This window comes from Brachionichthys hirsutus, chromosome 5, assembly GCF_040956055.1.
Source record: "Brachionichthys hirsutus isolate HB-005 chromosome 5, CSIRO-AGI_Bhir_v1, whole genome shotgun sequence".
In the NCBI taxonomy this organism is placed as follows: Eukaryota; Metazoa; Chordata; class Actinopteri; order Lophiiformes; family Brachionichthyidae; genus Brachionichthys; species Brachionichthys hirsutus.
In genome coordinates, this window is record NC_090901.1 from 7,759,175 (window position 1) to 7,783,447 (window position 24,273).

Below are 24,273 nucleotides of genomic sequence, written 5' to 3' on the forward strand. Positions count from 1 at the left end.
TATGAGAGACAAACCTCACCTGAAATGTTACTTAACTTGAGCTCCCTCCTCGCTGCACTCCTGACATTCAGGTTGCTATGGGAACAGGAGCGTCTCTCCCAGCAGAGGGTGCAGGGTGATTTACCAGTACGGGAATGTTGCCTGTGGAGTGTACCTCACCTTTCGACCATGTGGCCAAGGATAATCTTTCTCACACACAAATTGTGTGTGTGTGTGTTAAGTTGTCGTGTCTGCTACAGTTTACATGCAAAACGAAACCGATTGTGGTTGATGTTTGTACCAACACAGATTTAAAACTTGCTGTCATGTTTTCTGCGGTCATGTTTATATACAGGCTGCAGATCTTCAGGGTGACTTGGAGGAGGGTGGGGGGGTCTTGGCAAACCTGAGGACTTTGAGAGAGAGGGAGGGAGGAGGGGAGACGCTCTGTATAAAAGAGAGAGTTGGAGTTGTCTGTGTTATTAGCCTCAGCAGACGGACACTGAAGAGACAGAGTTGAATCAGAACCAAAGACGAGACGGTTTTTCTCCTCTAACTGATCGTCTTCAGTAAACTGGGACTTGGAGGTTCGAGTCGGCTTTTTTGGGCTTGCTTTGAAAGAAGGACAGAGACCGATAGGCAAGGAAAAATACATTTGAGATTGTCTTGGGCAGTAAGCCTCATTCTGGTAAAACTAGATTTAATTTTGCACCTATCTGGGCTTCTGCTCTGCCAATGGCTGCTGTGCGTCACATGGTTCTGGAGCCCTCCGGCCTCCACGTCCTGCCAACCCAGCTCTTGGCCTCAGCCATGGAGGAGTTCCCTCAGCAGCTGCCTGTTCCCAAAGGTCCGGCGAGGGGCAAGAGCCGCTCCCGCCGATCCCGCGAGGCTCGCTTCAAAACGCAGCCGGTCACCTTTTCCGAGATTGCAGAGGTAGAAGAAGAAGGTTCCTCGGCCCTGGAGGAGGAGAGGGCACGGCGTTCCTTCCTGCAGTCCCTGGAGAACCTGCGGCGGAGCACGCAGACCCTCCATTGGCCACCGGCTGCCCATCACAGCTGCACATCTGCACCCACACAGGCCAGCCAGGACTCCAGCGATTCCGACTCCACCCAGTGAGGGGTGGGAATTCTTCTGGTTCCTCATTACGTCTTGACGCCGCCTTGTATGCAGGCCAACGGAACTGAACCAAAGCGGCTGTCTGCCAGCCTGCTTGTGTGTGTGTGTGTGTGTGTGTGTGTGTGCTCCTGTTGTTATACAAACATCTGCCTTTATATTCACTAACACACAGTGTGTGGCTGGAGTTGCACACGATGCACGTCTGTAACAATCTCCAGGGCCACAAGCTGCTTGTATCGCTCGTTAGAATGAGTGCAGAAGTGCTGAACGGAACACACACTATTCCTTTTCTACTGTAGATGTCCACAAAGGAGAACTTCAATAATGAAGCATGGTCGATCTTTTTCCACTGTAAAAATGTTTTCCTGTATTTTCTATTTGACCAGTCGCTAAGACTTTTGAGCGATGTGACCTCTGCCGCCATTGTAGAGCGCCGTAACGAAGCTTTGTCAAGTTCAAACTCGATTCCCAGCTGAGATCTTTGCTTCAGTTTCTGAGCAGAAATGGCTCGACGTCTTCATTATGAACAAAATGAGAGAATAAAGTGAAGTTGTAGGTGTTGTGTTATTGTTCTAAAGTCACCTTGACTTTCAAAAAAACTCACCTTTTATTCTGTACATTTGTTTTACTATATATAGTATATATATTACAATGTTTGTTATATGCAATTTGATAAAAATATTCGAGTATCTTGAGTCATTTTCTAAGAATAAAGTTTCATTTCACATTATTACCGCTGCCGAGGCGAGGCGGAGGTTATGTAATTGGAGGTGTCTGTCTGCCTGTCCGTCCTTCCGTTAGCAGGATAACTCAAAAGGTTCTGGACAGATCTGGATTAAATTTTCAGGGAATGTTTCCAGGAACAGATGATTAATGTTTGGTGATGATCCAGAAGAGATCCTAGATTCTGTATCACTTTAAAATTGGACGGATCCAAATTTTTACTTTTTATCGCTGTCAAGCTTGAGAAGCTCAGCTCACACAGATACTTGGTTTTAAAAACGGAAGCAATGTCAAAGTAGCTTTGTTGGCTAAAAGAAAAGCAGGAATACGAATAATGGCAAAAACATGCTTTAATGGTCTGACTAGTAACATAACATGCCCCTTTGCACAGAGTGTAAAGTACTAGATATGGAAAAGTAATTACAAATGAGACTATAGGCAGTATTCACCAAAAAAAAAGAAAAAAATGCTGGGAAACTAGCCAACATGTATAATGTGCCAAATATACAAAAAAAAGCTAAATTGAGCATTTTTCATGGTGACTATATTCACCGTATCAGTAAAAAATACATCAGAAGTATATAAATGTCCTTTTAAATACAAGTGATCTCAGTACAATGAAATATACATACATACACTAGAACTGAAAAATAATCACCACAGAAGTCGTTTTCCAGGGGGAGATAAAAGCTTTTTTTTCCCTGCCGTACAACAGTGATGTAACAAATCTGAGCCAATATAAATTTACAAGGATCACAAGTCCAGAAGCAAAGAGAAAATCAAAGGAGGATTATTTTAATAATCAAACCCGTCAGTGTAGAAATGACAATATTTAACCTCTTAAGGAACAAGGTAGGTGCAATATGTCAAAAATAAAGAAAACATTTCCAACACTGAAAAGGTTCAATTACAAAAAATCACCAACAGAAAAACAATTCAAACGTAGAGTATGATCATTTTAGTCTGGTACTTTTGCTGATTTGCCAACTATTGCTCTGCAATTTATATAGTGCATATAAAAGCAGCAGCGTTTGGATTTGAGCCATTTGTAAACAGCTCCCAGGTCATAAAAGCTTCGCTCGGTTTTTCTGCCGTGACTCTTTTACCTGATAGAAAAAAGATGCTTCTATTTTCCTGTAGATGTCATGTTAAGAAAACGTTCAATATAAAACCCAAGGACACGTACAGCACACTCGTAAAGCGCGCGCGCACAAGTTCACCCACAAACATGCCGGAACGCTGCTAGGCAAATTTAGCTTCATCATAGAAAAGTTGTAAAAAAATAGAAATGTGTCCCCTCCCAAATTCTTTTTTTGCTTTTTAGAGAAAGCAGTAAGTAAAATGTTTGGTTGGGTGGGTTTCTCCACCAAGCTGTACATTAGGCTACTGTCTGACGGTGCTCAGCTTGAGTGTCGGTGCAGAGGCGTCCTCGAACGCTCATCAGATCGCACCGGCTCTCGTGCACATCTTCTCGCTTCCTTTTGGGGGAAACTGCTTCTCACTCTGACAACTATCTTAGAGGTCAGAGGTTGAGAATGGGGACGTCAAAGAGGTCACAGAGGCCTTCTGTCTCATCCAAGTTGTATATGTAGTCGTGGTCGCTGGGTGGAGGAGACAGACGGAGGAGAGGCGAGAACACTGGAAAGGAAAAAGAGAAAGAAAAGCAGATGCGTTTAAGAACATTGTTATTCTTTTTACTAATTTGCTTCTGAACAGTCTCACCTTCTGATGACATCAAGTCTTCCAACAGGTCTCCACTCATGATCTCTGTCAGAGATAAACAGAAGGGAGTGACGATAGGAAAATGTATTTTGGTCTGCAGAACACAATGTAGTAAAGATGTAATTAAATGAGGGATGTGATTTGTGTCATTCTCAAGAGAACCTTACCTTTGGTTGGATCAAACATATCAGAGAGCTCTTTGGGAAAGTCCAGCACTAGAAGGAAACACCGGCAACATTTCAGCTATGCAGCCACTCTAGTCTAATGTACGATAAATATTTCCTATTATAAGCCTCACAGTTCTACATGAAAACAGTCTCTCAAGTAAAGGTTTTATAATCTAGCATCTGTTAAAAAAAATTTATAATAATAAATGATCTAAATTAACTCACACACACACCAAAAATGGGATCTTTCCAAAACTGTATTTCGCGAGTGAAAGAGGAGTGGAAGTGGAGAAAGAGGGACGAGAGAACGCCTCCAATGAATTCAGCAACATGCAGAACTCACATTCAGATGGATCGGATTTAATTGGTTCAAAAGCTGCAGAGGGTACAGATCCATCCAAAGAGGCAGAGGACTGGAGCTGCTGAGTAACCGGAGCGGGCGTGCCCGTTGTTAGGGATAGTGGCGTGGAGCTCGTCACTTCTGAAATCAGAGTGTGATAAGACAACGATAAAATATTTGCCCCAGTTCTGCAGACTAGAACAGGCCAAAACAACAGAAAAATACTCCTCATTAGCTTTATTGCCATAATGCTAACATTAGCATCATTTTTCATCCCTTTCACACACCCCGAGCGCCCACTGGGCTCACTAGTACCGGAACCCTCCCTACCTGTCACCGAGGCAGTCTGGCTGCTGGCTACTGTAGATGTGGATGGAACAAGCTTTGTCGAAGTTGTAAGAGCTGCTTTGGAGAGCTGGAGTGTGTCAAAATGAAAGAAAGAAAGATGAGAGAGACCCAACAGTACTACTAGACTTCAAAATGTTTTTCGTTGGTGATCAAGCATTTAAGAATAATATTCCAAATACGTAAAATTTCTTAGATAAAAGATATTCATGTATTGTCATGAATTTCAGCACGAGCACCTAGACTCTTACAATAAGAAGACCAGTATATAAGTCGTAGACCTGGGAGGCAGCGGTGGGTGCCGAGAGGCTTTGAAGGACATCATCTGGAGGAGGGACTGGTAAAACAACAGGAGAGGCACTGGACGGGTCCTTATTGACCAGCAAAACTTCAATGGGCCCAGCTGAACTCTTGAGACGGATCTGGTACTTCCTTTGTCCATTAAGGACCTACGTAGTAACACATATATCCAGTCAGTGGCACGAGTTACAACTGGGTGAAATGAGCAAACAATATTCACAAACATGCAGAACTTACCGATTCTGGCATGGGGACCTCTAGTTGTGTGCCAATGGGTGCACGAATCGCAAGCAGTGTGTCACCTGAGGAGAACAGACATGCAGGTGAGGGAGTCATGGTAACAAAGACTACCAAGGTGTCAGAGATAAAAACAATCAAAGCATCTGAGACAATTACCTTTGAAAGCCCCACAAAGGTCTTCGTGTTTTATATACGCCATCGTATGAAGGTGTTAAGGGTCCAGTTTAAATAATTACCATCTCGAGAAAGTGTCACAAAAAGACATTTCATCTTTCTGATCTTGAGAAAAGGACAGGTGAGGACACAATGGCTGAATAAATACCTTGTCCATATGATTTTCGCTTCTCCTGGAATCCAGTACTGCGTTTCCTCAAATACTTTAAAAAGAACGCAGCAGATCATCTACTGACATTCAATATCATTTTAAAATGTTTATTCTTTTTTATTTACATGATTGAAATAAATAGAAATAGAAAATAAGCCCTAAAATGCTATTTCCTTCGGTTGCAATAATATTTTTTTTATTATAAATGGCACAATAAATTGCATTTAACACCTTAATTAAGTAAGTAGGTTATGCTTTCTTGCTTTCTGGACAGAAACTGAACAGCAGACAGCTCTCAGGCCAAAGGTCAACTATCCAAAGCAAAACATGGGTGCAAGTTTCAGTTCTATTATTTTTTTAAGACAATCCTTCAAGTCACCTGCAACAGCATTACTGAGATAATGGAAGGTATCACTGAGCATGAAGGGAAAATCCACCAGCTTGCTACATGAACATTATTTTAATAGTCATAATGGATGCAATACTACTAAACTTGCATTAATTGGATTATCATCAATGACACGTGAGGCGCTGAAGATGCTTTAAACCACCTGAATAAATTATCCTAGAGACACCACAAGGATATGCATCAATGAAGCGAACTTCTTGCTGCACAGCATAGACATTATCACACCGTGCCGTGAAGGATATGGGCTGTTGTTAGAGTCGTCTTTGACATTCTTGATGCTCTGTTGGACCCAGACTCTTTGCTGGTCCAACTCGTGTTCCCTCAGAGCCAGGTCATCCAGCTCTGCCTTCAGTTCGATCAGCTTATCTGCAATCTCTCTGGTGTTACAGCCTGGACCTACACCTCTGAAACACAAACACTGCGTGGTCATGTACAGCAAGCAGGCAAAAGACGGTCCATTGATACCGCTCTGCCAACGATAAGGTGACAGGCAGACATCGAATGCTTGTGGACTTACTTCCACTGAATGCTGTTCTTTGACTTCTTCTCTATCAGTCCGATTCCCTCCAACACATTTGTGATATCATATATGCGCCGTTTCTGCCGCACTGCCAACGTGTCTGCAGCCTAAAGAGCACAACAACAAAAACATAGTACTTTATTCCGATCTTATTACAGCATCTCTGCCAATGGGTTTAATGGACCGTGACCCGAAAATGCACCACAACATAAAACCGTGATGTTTTACTGCCCATTATTATTAAACAGTGGCGTTCAAAGTTGATTTCAAACCCATCCGCTCTTGCCTTGCGGATGGAAATGCTGTTACATACCTACAGAACAACGAGTATGCCGTGTATGTGCATTTATTAATATAATGAAGTATTACCTCAAAAAACACAAATGCAAGGACTTCCTGATCTTTGGAGTCATGACGAAGTCGCCACAACGATTCCCACAGTTTATTTTTTTTAGCCTTATATTTTTAAACCACCATTAATTTACAAGATGATTGTAGTTCAAACAGACATTAATAAGAAAACATTTAAGACAAACACAATGAATAGGAAAACAATCCACATATTTGTTCTTTTTCTATGTATGGCAAAAATGACTCGGTGATCAATATGAACTCGTTTAATCTTCAAAGAAATGTCTGTCATCACGGTTTTGGTCTACATTGGAGTACCCGGAGTAGCTGCTCAGCAAAACTGCATTATAGTTCTGAGGGAGTGGTTGCCATGAAAATGTGAGAAAACACAAAATGCATTGTCGTTAATGTAGTCATGCTTGCGTTAGAGAGAAGCTCGCTGAATCGATATCGATCAGCGAAAAGTTGTTGAAGTGTGAAGATTCGGCAGCGGCAGCTCAGAACGGACAACAAAAGCTGACCCACTTCTAAAACTTTGAATCGCGGGGGGGGGGGGGGGGGGGGGGGGTTATGAATAGTTGGTCACTGCTCCAAGGTTCAGTTGATAATTTGACTTCATTTCTAGAAACGGTAAAATAGCATGACACCGGATTTAGGCTAGGTGGGGGGGGGGGGGGGAGTCGGTGCTTCAAACCGTAAACACATTCAAACTGGCCTCCTGTCACAGCGAGGCTAGGCTAACAGGCAGGCTAGCAGGAGCGCATGCAATCCAACGGACCCGTGCTAGCTAACACCAAAGCTCACCGCTTTCAGATCCAACACGCCGTCCTTCGCCTCCTGCAGTAAAGTCACGAACTTGGTCGTGAGGAGGCCGAGGCTCTTCTCGTGCCTGCTGGGGGTCTGCGGCTGCAGGGAGTCCCCCACGGCTCCCAGTTCTCCCCTGTTACTGGCCGACTCCAGCTCCATCATCACTCGGGACCGAACTCCGTACTTCCCCCCCCCCCACCGCCCCCCACCGCCGCCCCCCTGGCTCTGCGACCGAGCCCAGGAAAAGCGCGCCTCGCCGCCGCACGCAGTCAAACAAAGAGCAACAAGGAGTTTAACGATACAGTCCAAGCCTGCTTTCCGCCAAAGTATGCCTCGAGTTCAGGCTGACCGGTCCAAACAGGCTGAACACGGCAGTTCAATGAGCGAGCGTTCGGCGGCGAGAGAGAGAGCCACGCGAGGGATGACGGGACGGTTCCGTCATGGGAGGGACCGTCTGCAAATGTCCACGAAAGAGCGTTACGCATTAACGGTCTGTTTCTTAAAACGTATTAAATCATGACATATTTTATAATCCAGTTTATAGTTCGGTTTTAGAAAAAAATTAATATATGTTGTACTTTTTGAGAGGTTCACATTGCACGTCTACAAGTCTACATGCACGCTACTTTTACACGATCCCTCACCATCTCAAACTTGAAGAAAACACGCGCATCTGTCTATGGACCTGCGCCGCCTCATGGCAAAGAAGGTGTTCTGTGCGTATTCAGTAATATCTACCATTATCATTAAATTAAACATGGCTCTATACTTCTTGCAGAGCAGAACTCACTGCTGTTGGATTACTTTTCAAATTCACCTGCAATTATTCGGACAATAATACATATTTGTGTTTTATTCTCTGCATGCACATGAAAGTCCCGAAATGTTTTTTTTCTTTGTTTAACTGTTTCTTCATATTCCTTTATATTCAGAAAAAGCCGCAGTCTCTCAGCTTGTGGTTGACAAGCTGAGAGACTGCGGCTTTTTCTGAAACCAGAATTTATTCAGCCTGTTCTTGAAGATATTCAAGTCGCCACTTTTTCCGGGAGACAATTCGACGCATTTACAAATTGATACTTGAATGAGTGATGTCGAAGTGAGACGTCAGCTAGAACAAATTTAACTACGGCGGTAATAGTACAGCGCAATGAATGCACGGTATTTCTCATTGCATCGTATTTGTATATTTGGTCAGCAGGGGGCGGTCGCGTTCAGGGATAACGCCGTCGTAAATTACATTTTTAGATTCCAAGCGTTAGGAACAACAGATTCGACGATTCGTAACTTGCTTTCTACGAGAAAGATAGCAGTCAAAATAGAATCATACACAATGTAAATAATTAATAGAATTTTAGATGAGAAATCAAATAAATTCTGATACACAATCGAAAACAACTATCGCGAAAGTGCTTTTACTGTCACTCTGCTACACTCGGGTGAAGTCAGCTGACTAAAGCAAACAGGAGCTCCCGTGACCCGGAAACGTCTTATTCATTCAGATGCAGGTACGTTTCTCTTTACATGTACATGTTTACAAGCGAAAATAAATATAAACATTATTTGTGGTGCTCTGATGTGTATACGTATGGCAGGATAGACTCTTTTTAAATGTGGCTTGCATGTGCCAAACGTAGCTCTAGTATGATTAATATATTTTTACCTCAGTAATTAGACATAAAGTATGTTACACTGATTCTCGGATTCCTATTGTCTTTGATGCGTTTTCAGTCTGCAACAATGAAGAAGAATAAAAGCAAGGCGAAGGCTACTGTTGAGAAAGAGTTCGTGTTTGAGTTCAAGGCAGGAAAACACGATTGTGTCCTCAAAGTGCCGCTTCAGTTTCCTGTTCAAGAGAACATTAGTGACCTTCACGGACGCCTCATGCTGCTTCACAAAATACCCTGCTACCTAGAAAATGGTGAGGTATTATCTCGTTATAAAAGAAAATACATTGCGGTGTCATACTGATTGTAAACTTTGTCAAATGAAATTCCTGTTTATGAGACTTCTGCATTTTATATAAACATTTAGTAACCCCTATTCTAATTTCTTACCTGGATTCACAAGCTTTTGCGAGAGGAAAATGTTCATTTTACAATGCACAGCTTGACTTGTGCAAAAATGAAAGTCATTTTAACTGACTGTTATTTGCTCTTTGTGCATCCCTCCCTGAGCAGAGCTGAAAACCTCACTTTTCAACTTCATTGAGAAGGAGACCATCTCAGACTATGACAGAGAGGCAGAGCTGGCCCTACTGAGACTCACAAGAAGCGACATAGATGTAAACCAGCTCGCCAATGCATGGGCCAGGTCTTACTTGGAGGTAATAACACAGATTAAAATGTTATTGTGCTTGGAAACCTAACATCAGGGTTATAGCTACTGTATTATTGTAATTGCTCATAGGATTTGTTCTTAGTGTCAATATAATCTCGGCTAGCTCGTGGCTTTTTAATTATCGTGACACTTGAGTGAGTTCAGCCTTTATGTGTACAAGAAATGATAATTTGTTGGAATTTTTTCATCCAATGGCAAAGAAACTGCCTTTTTTAGGGATCAATAAAGTTCTTGAATCTGAATCCAAACAAAATTATCACACAAAGGTGAAATTCAAATTTTCCGTTTTCTTATCAATGAAATAAATTGTGGTCTTCTCACTGACACATTTCATTGTCAGCGAATGTCTTTGTTTCTGTGTTTAAAAGGTCAATAAGATGATTTGATTTTACACCCAAATTTCAGGAGTTTAAACTTTGCTGTCGCTTCTCAACACCTTTTTTATATATAAAAAAAAAGCCTTTCCCAGTTTGTGTTGTCTGACCTTCTTCTCTCAGACATTTAGTATTTGCAGCACCTAATATTTTACTGCTCATACACAAAAATACACATTACTCTGTCAAGTGTCTGGCAGGTTTATGACCCAAACAATCCTCTGCCCGTATTAACAGAGGATCTTCAGTTTTGAATAAATGTTCCGTTGCTTTTTGTATTTATAGATGAAGATAAATCAGTCCCTGTGATTTATTGAACAAAATATTCATCTTGCGTTTGTTCTTTCATTTTGCCATGCTCTTTTGTCTCCCGTTTAACCAGAGAAAATACAATTTGTACACTATCCTATTAAAGTCCACATCTTGCGAGTCAAGCTTACTGACAGCATGTGTGGCAGATTATCATTCACAGATCACGAGTTTCAAATGCTGAAGCAATTATACATTGTGAAATGTACTGTGGTTGTTGTTTTTCTTTCATCTCTGCGTTGTGATCTGCAGTGGACTCTTTGAAACAGTTCATTCCTGTCTCTTCCATCACTTCTTCAGACGACACTGGAGCATGCGCGGCCAGAGGAGCCCAGCTGGGATGAGGACTTTGCCTGCGTTTACCACAAGTTGATTCACTCCCCTGCCTCGGATACCCTTCTCAACCTGGAGCACAACTATTTTGTCAGCATCTCCGAGCTCATCAGTGAGAGAGATATGGAAATGAAGAAGCTTCAGGAGAGGTTTGTTTTGGGTGCCATTGCATGGAGGCTGAATCCATGGAATTCTCACACATATTTTAACCCTTTTTTTATTATTAAAGTGAACACAGTAAGTAATAAGTCAATAAAAATAAAAGTATGTTATCTACTTAAATAGAAGTAGGACAAAGGCTCATTGGACCTCTGGTTTAGTCTTTAATTCTGCTGCGTCAGGTTAAATCTTTGCCCTCGCATATAATCATGGTTGCCATGGTTTGGGATCAGCACATGGATTTGATTGTAGTCAGTCTGTTAAATTCAATTAACCCGACTTCTGTATCAGATCAAATGATTTCAGTGAACTTTTTAACCGTACAAAACAAACAAAGTGTGAAAGCTACCAGAAAACACTTAATGCTTTAAATCATCTATTGATATTAGGTTGGGCTTTATCCACATTAAACGACTAACCTGCACATTTACAGTGGAATCAATAGGTTTTGCTTTGAACAGTAACATTTCCTAAGGTGCTTTTTTTCTGGCAACGGAGTAACTCATTCTAAATACACCCAATCTATGGTTTTGTTACTTTACCACTTTTACTCATCGGCTATGAATCAAGATAAGTGAAACAGTCGGTGTCTTCCGTTAATGATATATTTCACAAACAAGTCTAATCAAATCCATGGATGGTCTTCTATCTGGCAGGCAGGCTGCTGAAATGAAAAAAGTTATGCATGAGCTGGGGAACACTTTGAGTGACCAGGATGTAAACACAGTTGCAGCTCAACACTTTGATGCCCAACAGGTAAAAAAAAGAAAAAAGAGATCCGGGTGTCAAGCATTTCATTGCATATGTATGACGTAGCCAAACCGCTAAAATATGTTGTTGTCAAACGCTGATGGCCTCTCGGTTGCACAGGTGTTGGAGAACAAGTGGACCTGCGAGCTGAAACAAGTTAGCGGCATTCAGAAGCAGGAGTATCAGGAGTGGGTCATCAAGCTGCACCAGGACCTGCAGAGATCTACCAACAGCAGCGAAATTAAGTGCGTTAGTCTGTTTGTGTTTGTGTTCTCATCCGCACACAGCAAAACAGGCTCTTTTAGTTTTTTCTTTACTGGATTCCAGTGAGGAGATTAAGGTGCAGCCCAGCCAACAGTCAGAGGCCATAGACTTTGGGGCGAGGATGTTCGAGGAGCAGCCTCAGCTGGAGGAGAGTTTCACCATACATTTAGGTGCTTAAAACACTTCCCAAGTATTTCTACCCAGTTTTCTCTCTGCGGGAAGAAAACACTTCTACTAAAAGGTATTTCTGGTAACCTTCATGCCAAATTACAGCCCAACATAATACCTTTTCTTATCATTGAGTGTAAGTATCTTCAAGTGCATTTTTTTAAACACACATTTGACAAATATTATTATTATAAAATAAATAAATTGGTGAACAGGAGCACAATTGAAGACGATGCACAATCTGAGGCTTCTCCGGGCGGATGTGCTGGACTTCTGCAAGCACCGACGGCATGGCAGCGGTGGAGCAAAGCTGAGGCGGCTCCAGACGGCCCTCTCGGTCTACTCCTCGTCTCTCTGTGGTCTGGTGTTGTTGGTTGACAACAGAGTCACCTCCTACAGCGGCATCAAGAGAGGTCAGGGGATGTACTTTGGTGGATAAACAAGTGTATATTTTTAACAGTAGTTCTACTGTCTTCCGTGCTGTTTTTATTTTTGTCCAACACAGGACTCATATTCCGTCTTTGAAGCCCTTATTTCTTGTTCAGTCACTCCGTTCACCTTTATTCACCTCTGGATTACTGAGATAATCTTTGGGTCATTTCATTTGTTCATGCATCATTTCATCCCTGACCTGTTCTGTGTTGACCCATAGACTTTGCAACTGTGGCAAAGGAGTGTACAGACTTCCACTTCCCTTGTCTGGAGGAGCAGCTGGATGAGGTGCAGCAGGTGTTGCTTTATGCCAGAGCCCAGAGAAGCAGCAAGCATAAAGAACCACCCGGTCAGCCTTTATACTTTTCTTTGGATGTCTTTGTCAACACAGCTGTGATGTAGCCAGGGTGCATTTTTATCTAGCTAAGATCTGTAAAATGCAAACAATTTTATTTTTTATTTTCACGTAAGTTGCAGCTTAAAACCTTTTTTTTTTTTTTTGCATTCAAATTCATCATCTTTTCTGATTTAATGTTTTGACAGAAATTCCAAAGAATGGAGGAGATGATAAGAATAAAAATGTTGAGAGACATGCATCTAATATCTTACCAGGTGATGTTATACCCAAGAGCAATTCAGAAAGTCGTTGATTTATGCATAACTTTGTGACCGCAGTAGTTCTGCGTGACCTTTTTAAAACTTTTAATGTTTTGCACACACTGCTTCTGTTCCTCAAGGCGAGTTTTATATCTCCCGGCACTCCAACCTGTCAGAGGTTCATGTTGTGTTCCACTTGTGTGTGGATGACAACGTGCGTTCAGGGAACATCACGGCCCGGGACCCGGCAATCATGGGTTTGAGAAACATCCTGAAGGTCTGTTGTACACATGACGTCACCACGGTAACCGTACCTCTCCTGCTGGTCCACGACATGTCAGACGTAAGAGCTGCCAAAAAACACCTTGATTTTTAGTCTCCATGGCGATATGTCGAGGAAATGGTTAAACCTAAATGCATAATTCAGTTGTCCACTTGACTCGTGTGTAAACAGTTTCAAAAGAAGGGATGTGGGAGATCATCTGATAATCTCATCCTTGTCATGGCCAGTACTATTTGATAAATTATGTTTTATATATATACACACAGAATATATATCATACCTGTTTTTATGTTCTAAAAAATAGATCTTAACATATTGTTTATGCATTTAGGTAAGACATGCCAAGATGGATGTTTGCATTTTCTATTTCTATTACTCCTTTTTTTTATTATTTTGGATTACAAATTATTATTGTCTATCTAAACCTATTACATAATCTGTCTGTTTTGCTCTGATTTTCTGAGTCAGGCATTGACAGTTTGTGCCCGTTTGTAGACGACGTGCTTTTCCTTTCTTTCTGTCTGCGCTTCTTCAGCCGCTGAAACCTCAGCAGTTCTGTGGCTTGTCAGGTCCCTGGCTGCGAGTCCAGCCTACATGTTAACATTTCCCAGGTTCAAAAAGCAGACGTGCTAAATGAGAGAGTCGTGAACTTTTCTGTTTACTTTACACCACAGAGTGTACAGCAGGTCTCTGTCCTCATGGTTTGGTAGAGTAAACAGAGACAGCTTTCAGTAACTGATGCACCAGGGTTGACTTTCCTTTCGTGTTGAGAAAATGGAAGATCTTGGTCTGCTGAAATGAAATTGCTTTTGTCTTTTGTTCTTCAGTTCATGGTTCTGAGTTCTCAATAAGCCTCCTTGTGAATACACTCATGCTGCAACATGCCCAGTGCAATTTTCCTTTAACATGCTGTGTTGTGCATAATCTCTGATTGCATAACGAAAGACTTCTAAGGTTTGTAACCTTGGGAACCAGTGGAACTTTAATTGATGGCTATTGGCTTCCCATTTAAATGGGCCATCCGTCATCTTCTTTGCATTCTTGTTGGCCCTTTTGTGGGGATGTTTGTCAGGTTAACGCAAGGCTTTTTTTTTTTTTACACTGAAAACATCTGACATGGTTTCTTTAGAATAACTGCTTAGGCATGTAAGTCTTTATCAGTTTGAAATGTTGAAAAGTCTGTTAAATACATTATAATGGTTTTATAAGTTTTTAGTCATTTGAAAACTAGTTCCAGAATTGGGGAAAAAAGAGACTCACCACTGTTATGTAATATTATTCTGCTCCTCCCTTTGCCGCAATTGTAGTTGGCTTCGTCCATTATAAATAAATAGTATGCTACAGTTTAGTTGTATTTTTGACTTGGAAAATTTTCCGTACAAAATTTCATGTTTACCTAATAATCAGTAATTTATATATTATATTTATTTATTTATAATCAGACAAAAACTTCTGACCTGTAATTTAAAAAGAGGTAAATATACAGATATGGTATTTAGTAATTTCATGAAGGTGATCTATAAATGGTCTTAAATTTTTCTCTCATGTAACCACTTTCTGTTTAATAACATCATAATTTTCTGAATTAAGAGACCAAATAATTTTAGTGCGAACAAAACGTAAGGCGTATTATTATCATGCTATCCTCTTCACTGGTGTTGCTGCACATTTGTCATCACATTAATGGAAATCGATCCATGTTCTCGTGTATCTGCAGGAGATGACCATCCCGTGGTGTATTAAGAGAGCTGAGCTTGTTTTCAAATGTGTTAAAGGTAAATTCAACTTCTTTAGCTCAAGCAGAGATTTTATTTCTTTATCTATTTTTTTTAGCTACTTGGATGTTAAACAGTTTTATTTTCACAAGTAGCTACCCAAATGTAAACAGAGCCAGCATTTCTACAAGATAGCTGAAGTTTCTCAATCACCTTCTGGATCCATGACCCATTATTTTACATGTCCTCAAAGCCAAAGAACAAGAGGATTGATTTTCAAGATAAAAATATTTTGAAGCAATTGATTTAGCAGTCTAACTGGCATTATTGAAAAAGTTCCACAGTACAACTCTGTTTAAAACTGTAATTTGTTAGAACCAAGTAGCGTAACACATGCTTTCTTGCTTAAGAATTTCATTTTGTTTCATTGGCAGGCTTCATGATGGAAATGGCCTCATGGGATGGAGGGATATCCCGCACAGTCCAGTTTCTAGTGCCAAAGGTGAGGGCGGAAAGTACTGCTTATATTTTTGCATGTTCACTGATATTGAATCATCCTTTTCTTGAGTGAAAATCTTTGTTAAACTGGAAAAGCACTCGGAAAGTGCAAACCTCCGCCAGGCAGCTCATTCCCCTCCTAACTGGAAAGCGTGCCCTCTATCATGTTGCATTGTGTTTTCCAATGTCTTTGCTGTGGTGTTTCAGAATGCTGCTCCCCCTGTCACTCCTTAATCCTGGTTGCGTTTGTGTCTCTTTTGTGTCGTCAGAGTATCTCAGACGAGATGTTCTACCAACTGAGCAACATGCTGCCTGAAATCTTCCGTGTCTCCTCCACACTGACTCTCACCTCAAAGCACTGACAGACAGAGATGCATTGTCTTCTGAAGGCATTCAGGCTGTCAGTTGTTGTTGTTGTTATTGTTTTTGAGGACCTGTTGGGGGGGGGGGGGGGGGGGGTGATGGATTAGCACACATGCCCTTTTAATTTCAATGAAAATGTGACATGTCATACAGAAGAGGCCCAACAAACATTATTACATGTTGGGGTTGATTTATTTGCGTTTAATGAGCCTTGGTGTGTTTGTTTTACCTTCTAAATCTTCCCAGGCTGTAAATGCTTTTTTTTACTGAGAGAGGACAGTGGCTCACTCAAGCAGCTGCTGAAATTGTATTTTTAATCTTCCAGGGTGTGGTTCTGGGCACAGCCACATGTGCTGCAAGTATTCAGCGTTTCCTTTAAAAGGGTCGATCTCTAACTTTCTGTGTTCAGGCTGAAACAGAGAATGATTCTGTTGTTGGGGAAATTCATTGGATTTTCTCGTGTAAAAAAAATTGCCTCTACCAACCACATTAAGTAAGTCTGATCTGAGAAAGGAAAAAAAACACAATATTGCTTTTTGAAGTGATGAAGCCAGACTGAACCAGTATTTGTTGTACAACCAAGAAAAAATTCTGTGCCTCATGACATTTCTCTCCAAGCCAGTCGGTTTCATATTGGAGGAGTGATTTTTCTAGAGGGAAGTGAAAAACATGGCTTGTTTAGTCCTGGATTGCGTCGTTGCTGAGCAATGCAATGACCAATGTTTGTTTTATTTATGCTGCATTGCGGGGAGAGATGTGGTGAGGATCACTTTGAGTCTGGGTGCCTGTCCTTCCCCTCGACCTCTGCAACAGCAGATGGCACTGTTCTTAAAGATAAAGATGTGAAAAATGTGTGAAATGAACACTGATAAATGTTTTCCAACTATGTTATACATTCTGTATGTGTTCTGTTTATTTCTGAATTCTTATGTTAGAATAAATAAGTACCGGTAAGAGTTTATTACTTTAACACTGTAAGGCACTTCCTGAGACATTAAATAAAGTTGTTACCCTCGCCGAAGGGTAACAACTTTCTATGAAATTAAATAATTCTTGTTGCTTGTGTAAATTATTTTCTAATATATAAAATGTAATGCATTAGGTTCTGTGGAAACTTATAGAATACTACTGGGCTACTACTTAATTTTTTTCTTTTTTTCTTTCTCAGGTACTGCTAACCGGAACTAGATACGCATTTTGCTTAAAAAAACAAACAAAATTTTCTGTGTCACTTGACCTTTCTTTTGCATTTTGAAAATGATATTCCAAAACATGAATCTCGGTATATATTTGTTAAAGTATCGTCGAGGCGTTCTTTGAATTATTCATTTTCTTGTTATGTCTTGTTTAACTTGGGAAATAAATTGTTTTGGGCCACTTTTACTCTGAAAGTTAAAAGCGGAAGTTGGTGTTGGGACGCGGATTAACTTGACTGCGCGGTGTCATCGCTCGGTATCTGGTAATCTGGCTCTGCTCTCGACTTGGACGAGAAGAACGGCGCGTCTGGAGCGAGCAAGTCGCTGCACGGATTTTGCGGAGCCGCTCATAATTTAAGGTGCAGTTTATCTCATCGGTTTTTTACGTTTAACGGAATAAATACATTTATTCTCCAGATACTACTTCGCCTTGTTTTTCCCAGACGTAAATCTAACGCGGTACTTTTGGACTACTCTGAAACCGGAGACAACAGGTTTGAGATTCGACCCAAACGACTGCTTGTTTTGAGCCAGAATCACGCGACGTCATAGAACTGGACCGAGCTGAGTTTAAAATGGAAGTGTGCGATTGTGTGCGGAGGTCGTTGCGTGCGCGGTGAGCGTGAGGGTCCGAGCAGCAGCAGCGGCAGCAGCAGCGTGGTGCCTGCTGCGGGTTCCTCCGCTCTGCGACTCGCTGCGCACTGACGTGTTGCCAAGTGCCATGTGGCAAAGGACCGATCGATGTGACGCGTTCTGCCCACAAGAAGGCTTCGTCCGGGTAAACCTAGGGTCTCTGTGCCTCCGTGTTTTGACGCATGGCTTTACGGGGCTCGAGTCAGGACAGCCTGTTGGGAGAGCTTCTCCAGAACTTTCCCATCTGGCTCTGAGAGGTCTGAGGCCCTACTAAATCCAGACCTGCTGATTCGGCCGTTCAAGGTGATTTTACTGTGATCAGTTTGGGTAAACTTCTGAGTGAGACTTGATGTTTCTGCACTTTGCTGGCTGACCAGGATTCATTAACTTAAAAGCCATTTCCTACTGAGCTGGGAAATGTTGCAGCGACTAAGACTCGTAGGTGTTGGCATGTTTTTACAAGGCGCTGCATTTGCAACAATCAGTTTTTGCATACTTATTGTCTCCTGTTCTTGTTTTAAAATAATAATAAATAAAATAATGACAGGTATGAGAATACCCCCCCACCCCCCCCCCCCCATCTAAAAGCATTTTCTTTTTAGCTTGTGCTGCAACCCTCAAGTTAAAAAAAAAACACACACTAAGGAGTTAAGGGGATCAAAAGGTCAAATGGCTCAAACGCATGTCGCGCCGCTTGCCACTATGACTGTGACTCTGCCATTACACAGAGACCTTTCTCCCCTCTTCATGGACCCATTCAAGTGAGTTATTTGTTCTACCATGGAACGTTTGCTCTTATTTTCTCTTCTCCTTGTAGTCTCCTCCTATCTTTGCACTCCTTCAGAATTATTATCACAGCCAACCACAAAACTATAATTAAGAGATGCTGATTTGTAGCTGGATGGAAAAAAAACATTGTGGGTTCTGCATGAACGACCCTACCTAGAATGTTACTGGGAGAGGTGTGTGTGTGTGCGCGCGTGCGTGCTTGCCATGTGGTCAAGCTAAGCCTGTTGTCAGTGGAAGAGGACACCTTCAGATTTGATATAGCTGGAAGCTGGTACAAAGCAGTGTGAATGCGCGTGAACTCTGCAGTGCATTCTCCATGAATGCGATTCTGAAACTCTTCTGGTTTGCAGCTGTTGTTTCCTGTGTTTCAGCATGAGCTCTGATTCAGTTTAACTTAATTTCTCAGAAGTGCATGGAGTACTTCAGTGTTGTCAGTGTCTTTAGGCAAGCATTCTCTTTAATATGAGACTTGTATATTTAGAGCGATAGTGAATCGATCTGTGTAACAACAGTGAGCTTGTTTGTCCGCACAGCAAGGAGTGTGGGTTTGGGTGGTGGCAAATATTGAAGAAATATCATGGGGATTTTTTTTCCCCTGTATGCTTTTGCCTGATGGATAACAGCCACCAATCAAAAGCAACACAACACCTGCTTGCAAACTCTTGAGAGTGCTGGAGTGCACATTATTAAGACTAGCACCATAACTCACTAGCAGTCGGGGGGGGGACCATTAAGCAGCCTTTCTGGGTCCTGCCTCCATCACTGACAGGAAGCAGAGGAGCACAAACGTGTTTCCCAGCTCTCTACAATCTATGGGGTCAAAGTCCAAACAGTCTCCCTGTAATAGTGCCATGCAACCAACTGGGCCAGGAAGAAACACCCCTTCCTGTTTTTGCCTGAATATTACCACCAAAAATAAACGTTATCCACTCTGTTCTTCATCTTCTTCGACTCATGCACGAGCCGTAGGTGGAGCGAGGCTGTGCAGAGCGCAGACAGGGGGGAGAGTAAACATCTTGTGAACCCTACTAGATATGTTTCAATACTTGATTACAGAAGGATTGACTGGCTGTTTTAATTTCACAGTTTTTGGGTTAGTAATGACCCGAAACCAACAACTATTAGTGTAGAAACATGGGAAAAATGATTGTTTTTCATAATATGTTCCCTTTAAGGAAGATGTAATTCGGTTTATTTGTGCTCTCTGTATTTCTTGAGTGTCTTGTCTGATTAAAGACGTGATCATAGCCCAGATTCTCCTCAGTTTGGCTTGAGATTGCTTGCTGCCACAGTGTGTGGGTGCATTGGCACTGGTACAGTTCTCCAGTGGCTTGCTTGGCCAACTGCTTTTCTCCTTAATCTTAATTTGCTGCTCTGAATTTTTATCATTGAAACCTACACTGTAACGCGATTGGTGAAGAATGCTAACTCCACAGTTATTTCTAAAAGCAGAGTCACTGATTGCTTTAATGGGAGTACAAGAGCGGCTTCCATCTCGCTTTTTGCCAAAATTCTTTACTGGGGTGTATTTCACTTTGAAAACACAAGAATAGATGATTGAAGGATGCTTTGATTCTTGTTGTGCAATTACATTATAACCAGAGTGAAGCGTTTAGTTGCTTGAAATAAATATAAATCTCATTGAAGACTCTGTCTGTTATTTTGGTGTAGGACTTTTCAAGGCGTTTCTTGGTGGTCTGCGAAACTGCTAAATGCATTGCGACATCTTAATGGAGAGTTGTTTTTCCTCTTTACTTTTCCCCTTTTATTGTGTCTGTGGTCCTTTTGTTGATACTGTCAGCATCAGTCTTCCAAAATGAATCCGGTGGCATATTTTCATCACAAGATTCTAATTTTTAATTATTATTTTTTTTTAAACATTGACCAGGCCTTTGTCGGTCTCTGCTTCCAGCTAGAGGCTCCCTTGTCAAGTTTACCTGGCTAAACTCATTCGTAACACAGCAGCACACACTTCCTTTTGATAACTCAAAAGTCTGTTGGTTTGTGTTTCACTTTCACACCCCCTCTTTTAGCACTTTGAAATTTCCTGACTTGATTTATTTCTGCCCGCATGGTTCAAGTGTGGACGGGGGGGACTGCATGGTACTGAAAGCAAAAACAGCCTCAGGTTCGGTTCTCATGAAAAGGCGAGGAAACAGACAGCAAATGAGCTATAATCCCCCCTTAAATGAGAAAGCACTACTTCAAGAGTGTAGCATGGCTGCTAAACCATAGGAAGTCCAGATGAAACGAGTATGGCCCTCGAGCAGGGATTACCCATGTTTGTCCTCATGCATTTTCCCATGCAGATAACGACTTGGCCAGCTGTTTGCAGTACATATTCAAACCGTCTCATCTTTTGACACTCTCTGCATGTCTAGAGATTGGGTGGCAGATGGAAAGATATAGAAAGAACAAATCCGCCAAGTGTTCCCAAATCATGAGTACTCTTTAGATCGATTCACACTGCAACGACCAGGAAAGCCCACGCAAAGTGGACTTTGAAAGGCTTCCAGCTTAATTCAGCCCTCTTTGAACTTTAACAGTGAATGGGAGAAACATCATACTATGAGACGACAGTGTTCTCTTTCATGTAGTAAACTGAATGCGACACTATTGAGTGTTTGGGGAGTGCTTTGATATGCGAGCTGCTCTGTGCCTTTTGAGAAGGCTCGGGCTTATGATTTGAGTCATTGTGTGTGTGAATACTTTGATGCCTGCTCCTGCCAGTTCAGTGATTTGCCAGACAAGTTTCATTTGATGGGCTGAGGGAATCAGACATGATGTGTCCTCAACAGAACATACAGCTTGCATACTGTAAGCATGAAAAGATGCCTGCTCCATGCACACATGTGCAGAATAACCCAAATATGCACACAGACTCATGAAAGGAAATGTTGTTCTACCCAAGTTAATTAAATAAACAAGTTCAAACAGGATAAAAATTATGAAAGCAATGACTTATCTTGATTGCATGTTCCCGTTAGCAAGGGTTGGGAACGCGAGTGTACCGATATTGTGAAACCCTTCTATTGTGCAAATGTATTTTGGTATGGTGGGTATCATGTCGGTGCTCAGGACAGGATGTTAATCAAAATGATCTCCCGGTAAGTCCGTGCGCATACAAATGTATTTGTGTAGGGTTGTATGTACTTGTGCGTGATCGAGGTAGGACTGGGTGCTTTTCTTCCAGGTCTGCCATGTGATTTGTTGACTGGCATGTAAATCATTCTGCCTCTGGGTCACTGCTACTCTGACAACAACTGGGGGGGGGGGGAGCTGACCTTTTTGTCAGTCCTCTATGTATTGTGTCCATGCAGCTGGAAGGTTCTTGACCTTGGAGTTTCTAATTTACTGACAAATAGCTGGGAGGGCCTCCTGGCACGATTTCCTCATAGTGTTTCTCAACCCTCTACTTCCTAAAAGTTGCCCAGCTGTTGTACTAAGTATTTTAATGTTTGCTGATTGCTCTTTCTTTTAGCTATTGTGCAAAGATTGTAAAGAGAAGTCAATGCTTGGTGCGTTCTTGCCAAAGGGAAGCATGTTTGTTTGTTTGTGTTTTAACAATAGCTACATGTTAAAAGGTATCAGGTGTGCTTTGTAATAGGAGAGTATCAGCGAGGATGAAGGGCAAGGTCTACAAGACAGTGGTGAGGACAGCCATGATGGACGGCTTGGAGACAGTGGCTCTGAGGAAAAGACAGGAGGCGGAGCTAGAAGTGGCGGAGATGAAGATGCTGACGTTCTCCTTGGGAGTGACCAGGTTGGATTAGACATCAGACATGAGAAGATAAGAGGAACAGTTTTGGAGATGAGGTCAGAGAGACCAGATTTTGACGGTTTGGACATGTCCAGAGGAGAGACGGGGATTGGTAGAAGGATGCTGAGGATGGAACTGTAGGAGTGATCTGACAAACCTCAATGAATTCATTTCTCTAGGCTCATGCTCTCCTGCTGCTATTCTGCGGCGATCATATAGAGCAGTGCTGGGAAAAATTTGGTCCTGAAGGGGATGTTAGCATCCTTTCTGCCTTGTGGTGCAGCTACGTATTAATTCATAATTGCATTTTCATTATTAATGACACTGTGACAGCGCTGTAGCAGCGTGCAGCAGATGGCATTGTGGAACTGAAACACTGATTAGGTTTTTTTTAGTCTGAGATGAACTCTGTGGAATAGTGTTCATCTATATTATGTCCTATAGATGAATGAAAGTTAACCCTTTGGTTGTCAGAGGTAGTGCCGATCCTACTTCTTAAAAGCAATTAGGTATGTATAAGATGATGTTCTAATGTTGAAGCATCAGCGTTGCATAATCAGTTAAAGGTTACACTTTCTCTGGAAGCACACAGTGAAGGATTGATCCTTCCCATCCTTCGTGCTGTGTATAATATGCGTGCCATTTGTCGGACCCTTGTTGCTATGCTAGGATTAGTGGCCCCTGAGCTCTAGTTCTAACAAAGTTGTTTGGGTTTCCTTGGTTTATCAAAAGCAGATAAAGCAAAGTGTGTTGTAGCTTATTATGGGTATTACTGGGTAAAGCTGTGTGCTTTTTTTTTTTTTTACCATGCCATTGCAACCTCCTTGCCTGCCATGAGCTCTGTAGTCAAGCACACACCCCTTGTAAACAATGGAAACATCATTGCAGGACGTATTGCAGTCGAAGTTATGTATGGTTTTGCTGCCTTATCATTTAATGCGGTGTCAGCGATATTTGTAGAAGGAGCTGCCATCAGCTGGTTAGGTAAGCAAGTGTCTGATGTGAGGAACAACTCTTTGCTGTATAACTACGCCGTGGAAGGCCGTTTGGGTTTTTTCCATTCCCAGTTAATTATTAGTCTAAGCATGTATGCTTGAGACAAAAATATTTGTACTTGGGGTGGATAATTGCACACTGATGAGAAAAATATTAATTTGGCATTCCTTTCAAAGGAAGGATGTTATTTTTTTTGTGCTTCAAATGTATCCAAACCCCAGACCCAGAAGGTCTAAGATGAGTGAGTGTCCCTTCTCCAAAATGGTATTTTCAGAATTCTCTTAATTCAAGGCAAGTGGCTGCTGTTGCTGAGGGGAAGGGATTCCAGCGGCCGTTCTACACTCTGTCTTCATATTGATCGGTCTCTGGGTTCCAGAAATGGAGACTCATTAAAGGCAGTCATAGTGTAATGACATTATGCCCTACACAACCACGCCGTGTTTTAGCTCTCCCTCCACGCCTTTCTGTTCTCCCTCTTCACTCACTGTTATCTAATTAAAAGCTTTTCTGTAGAGGGTTAGGCTTGGCCTCCAGGCGTACGGACATGGCAGCCAGGCACGTGCTTGTGCGTGCACGGACATTTAAAACCTGTGCATACGCAAATCAGTTTAGTTCAGATTTCTATTGAACTGATTTTAATCTTGAGAAAAATCTTTCTGATTTTGAAAACCTTTTCTGTCCTCCTGGCTGATTTTGGTAAAGATACAGAATTATTAATAGTCAAACGGGCAGAAATACAATGTCTGCCAGACATGAAATTAAATAAATAATGGAAATGTATTCCCCCCCCCCCCCCCCAAATCAACAATATCTTCAAATTGTTACTAAATTACTAAATACCAGACGGAGCAGCGCTCCTAATCTTTGTGTAGCCACTATGCAAGGACAATAAATGCTTTCTATTCTATTCTAATTGGGGGGACGGTGAGATGACAGAGATCCCCTCACTGATGAATAACCCCTGTGTAAGTGG

The 24,273-nt window shown here is 41.8% G+C and overlaps 3 protein-coding genes across 3 annotated transcripts; 2 read left to right on the forward strand and 1 right to left on the reverse strand.

Moving 5' to 3' along the window:
• Positions 1 to 457: 457 nt before the first annotated feature.
• c5h11orf96 (chromosome 5 C11orf96 homolog) lies at positions 458 to 1,826 on the forward strand. The gene has a single exon (XM_068739765.1). The coding sequence runs from the start codon at positions 715 to 717 to the stop codon at positions 1,093 to 1,095; it is 381 nt and encodes a 126-aa protein (XP_068595866.1). The 5' UTR covers positions 458 to 714; the 3' UTR covers positions 1,096 to 1,826.
• Positions 1,827 to 2,169: 343 nt separating this feature from the next.
• On the reverse strand, positions 2,170 to 7,525 carry e2f4 (E2F transcription factor 4). Its single transcript, XM_068739281.1, has 11 exons — positions 7,342 to 7,525; positions 6,184 to 6,293; positions 5,909 to 6,070; positions 5,089 to 5,132; positions 4,930 to 4,994; positions 4,674 to 4,841; positions 4,378 to 4,462; positions 4,051 to 4,188; positions 3,708 to 3,755; positions 3,541 to 3,585; positions 2,170 to 3,456 (listed from the first exon to the last, which is right to left on the reverse strand). The coding sequence occupies exons 1-11, from the start codon at positions 7,504 to 7,506 to the stop codon at positions 3,341 to 3,343; spliced, it is 1,146 nt and encodes a 381-aa protein (XP_068595382.1). The 5' UTR covers positions 7,507 to 7,525; the 3' UTR covers positions 2,170 to 3,340.
• A 1,550-nt stretch (positions 7,526 to 9,075) lies between these two features.
• Positions 9,076 to 16,005, forward strand: ferry3 (FERRY endosomal RAB5 effector complex subunit 3). Its single transcript, XM_068739612.1, has 13 exons — positions 9,076 to 9,262; positions 9,522 to 9,667; positions 10,665 to 10,846; positions 11,513 to 11,612; positions 11,727 to 11,851; positions 11,934 to 12,040; positions 12,254 to 12,451; positions 12,691 to 12,819; positions 13,014 to 13,082; positions 13,208 to 13,410; positions 15,068 to 15,125; positions 15,500 to 15,567; positions 15,833 to 16,005. The coding sequence occupies exons 1-13, from the start codon at positions 9,082 to 9,084 to the stop codon at positions 15,923 to 15,925; spliced, it is 1,659 nt and encodes a 552-aa protein (XP_068595713.1). The 5' UTR covers positions 9,076 to 9,081; the 3' UTR covers positions 15,926 to 16,005.
• The last annotated feature ends 8,268 nt before the right edge of the window (positions 16,006 to 24,273 follow it).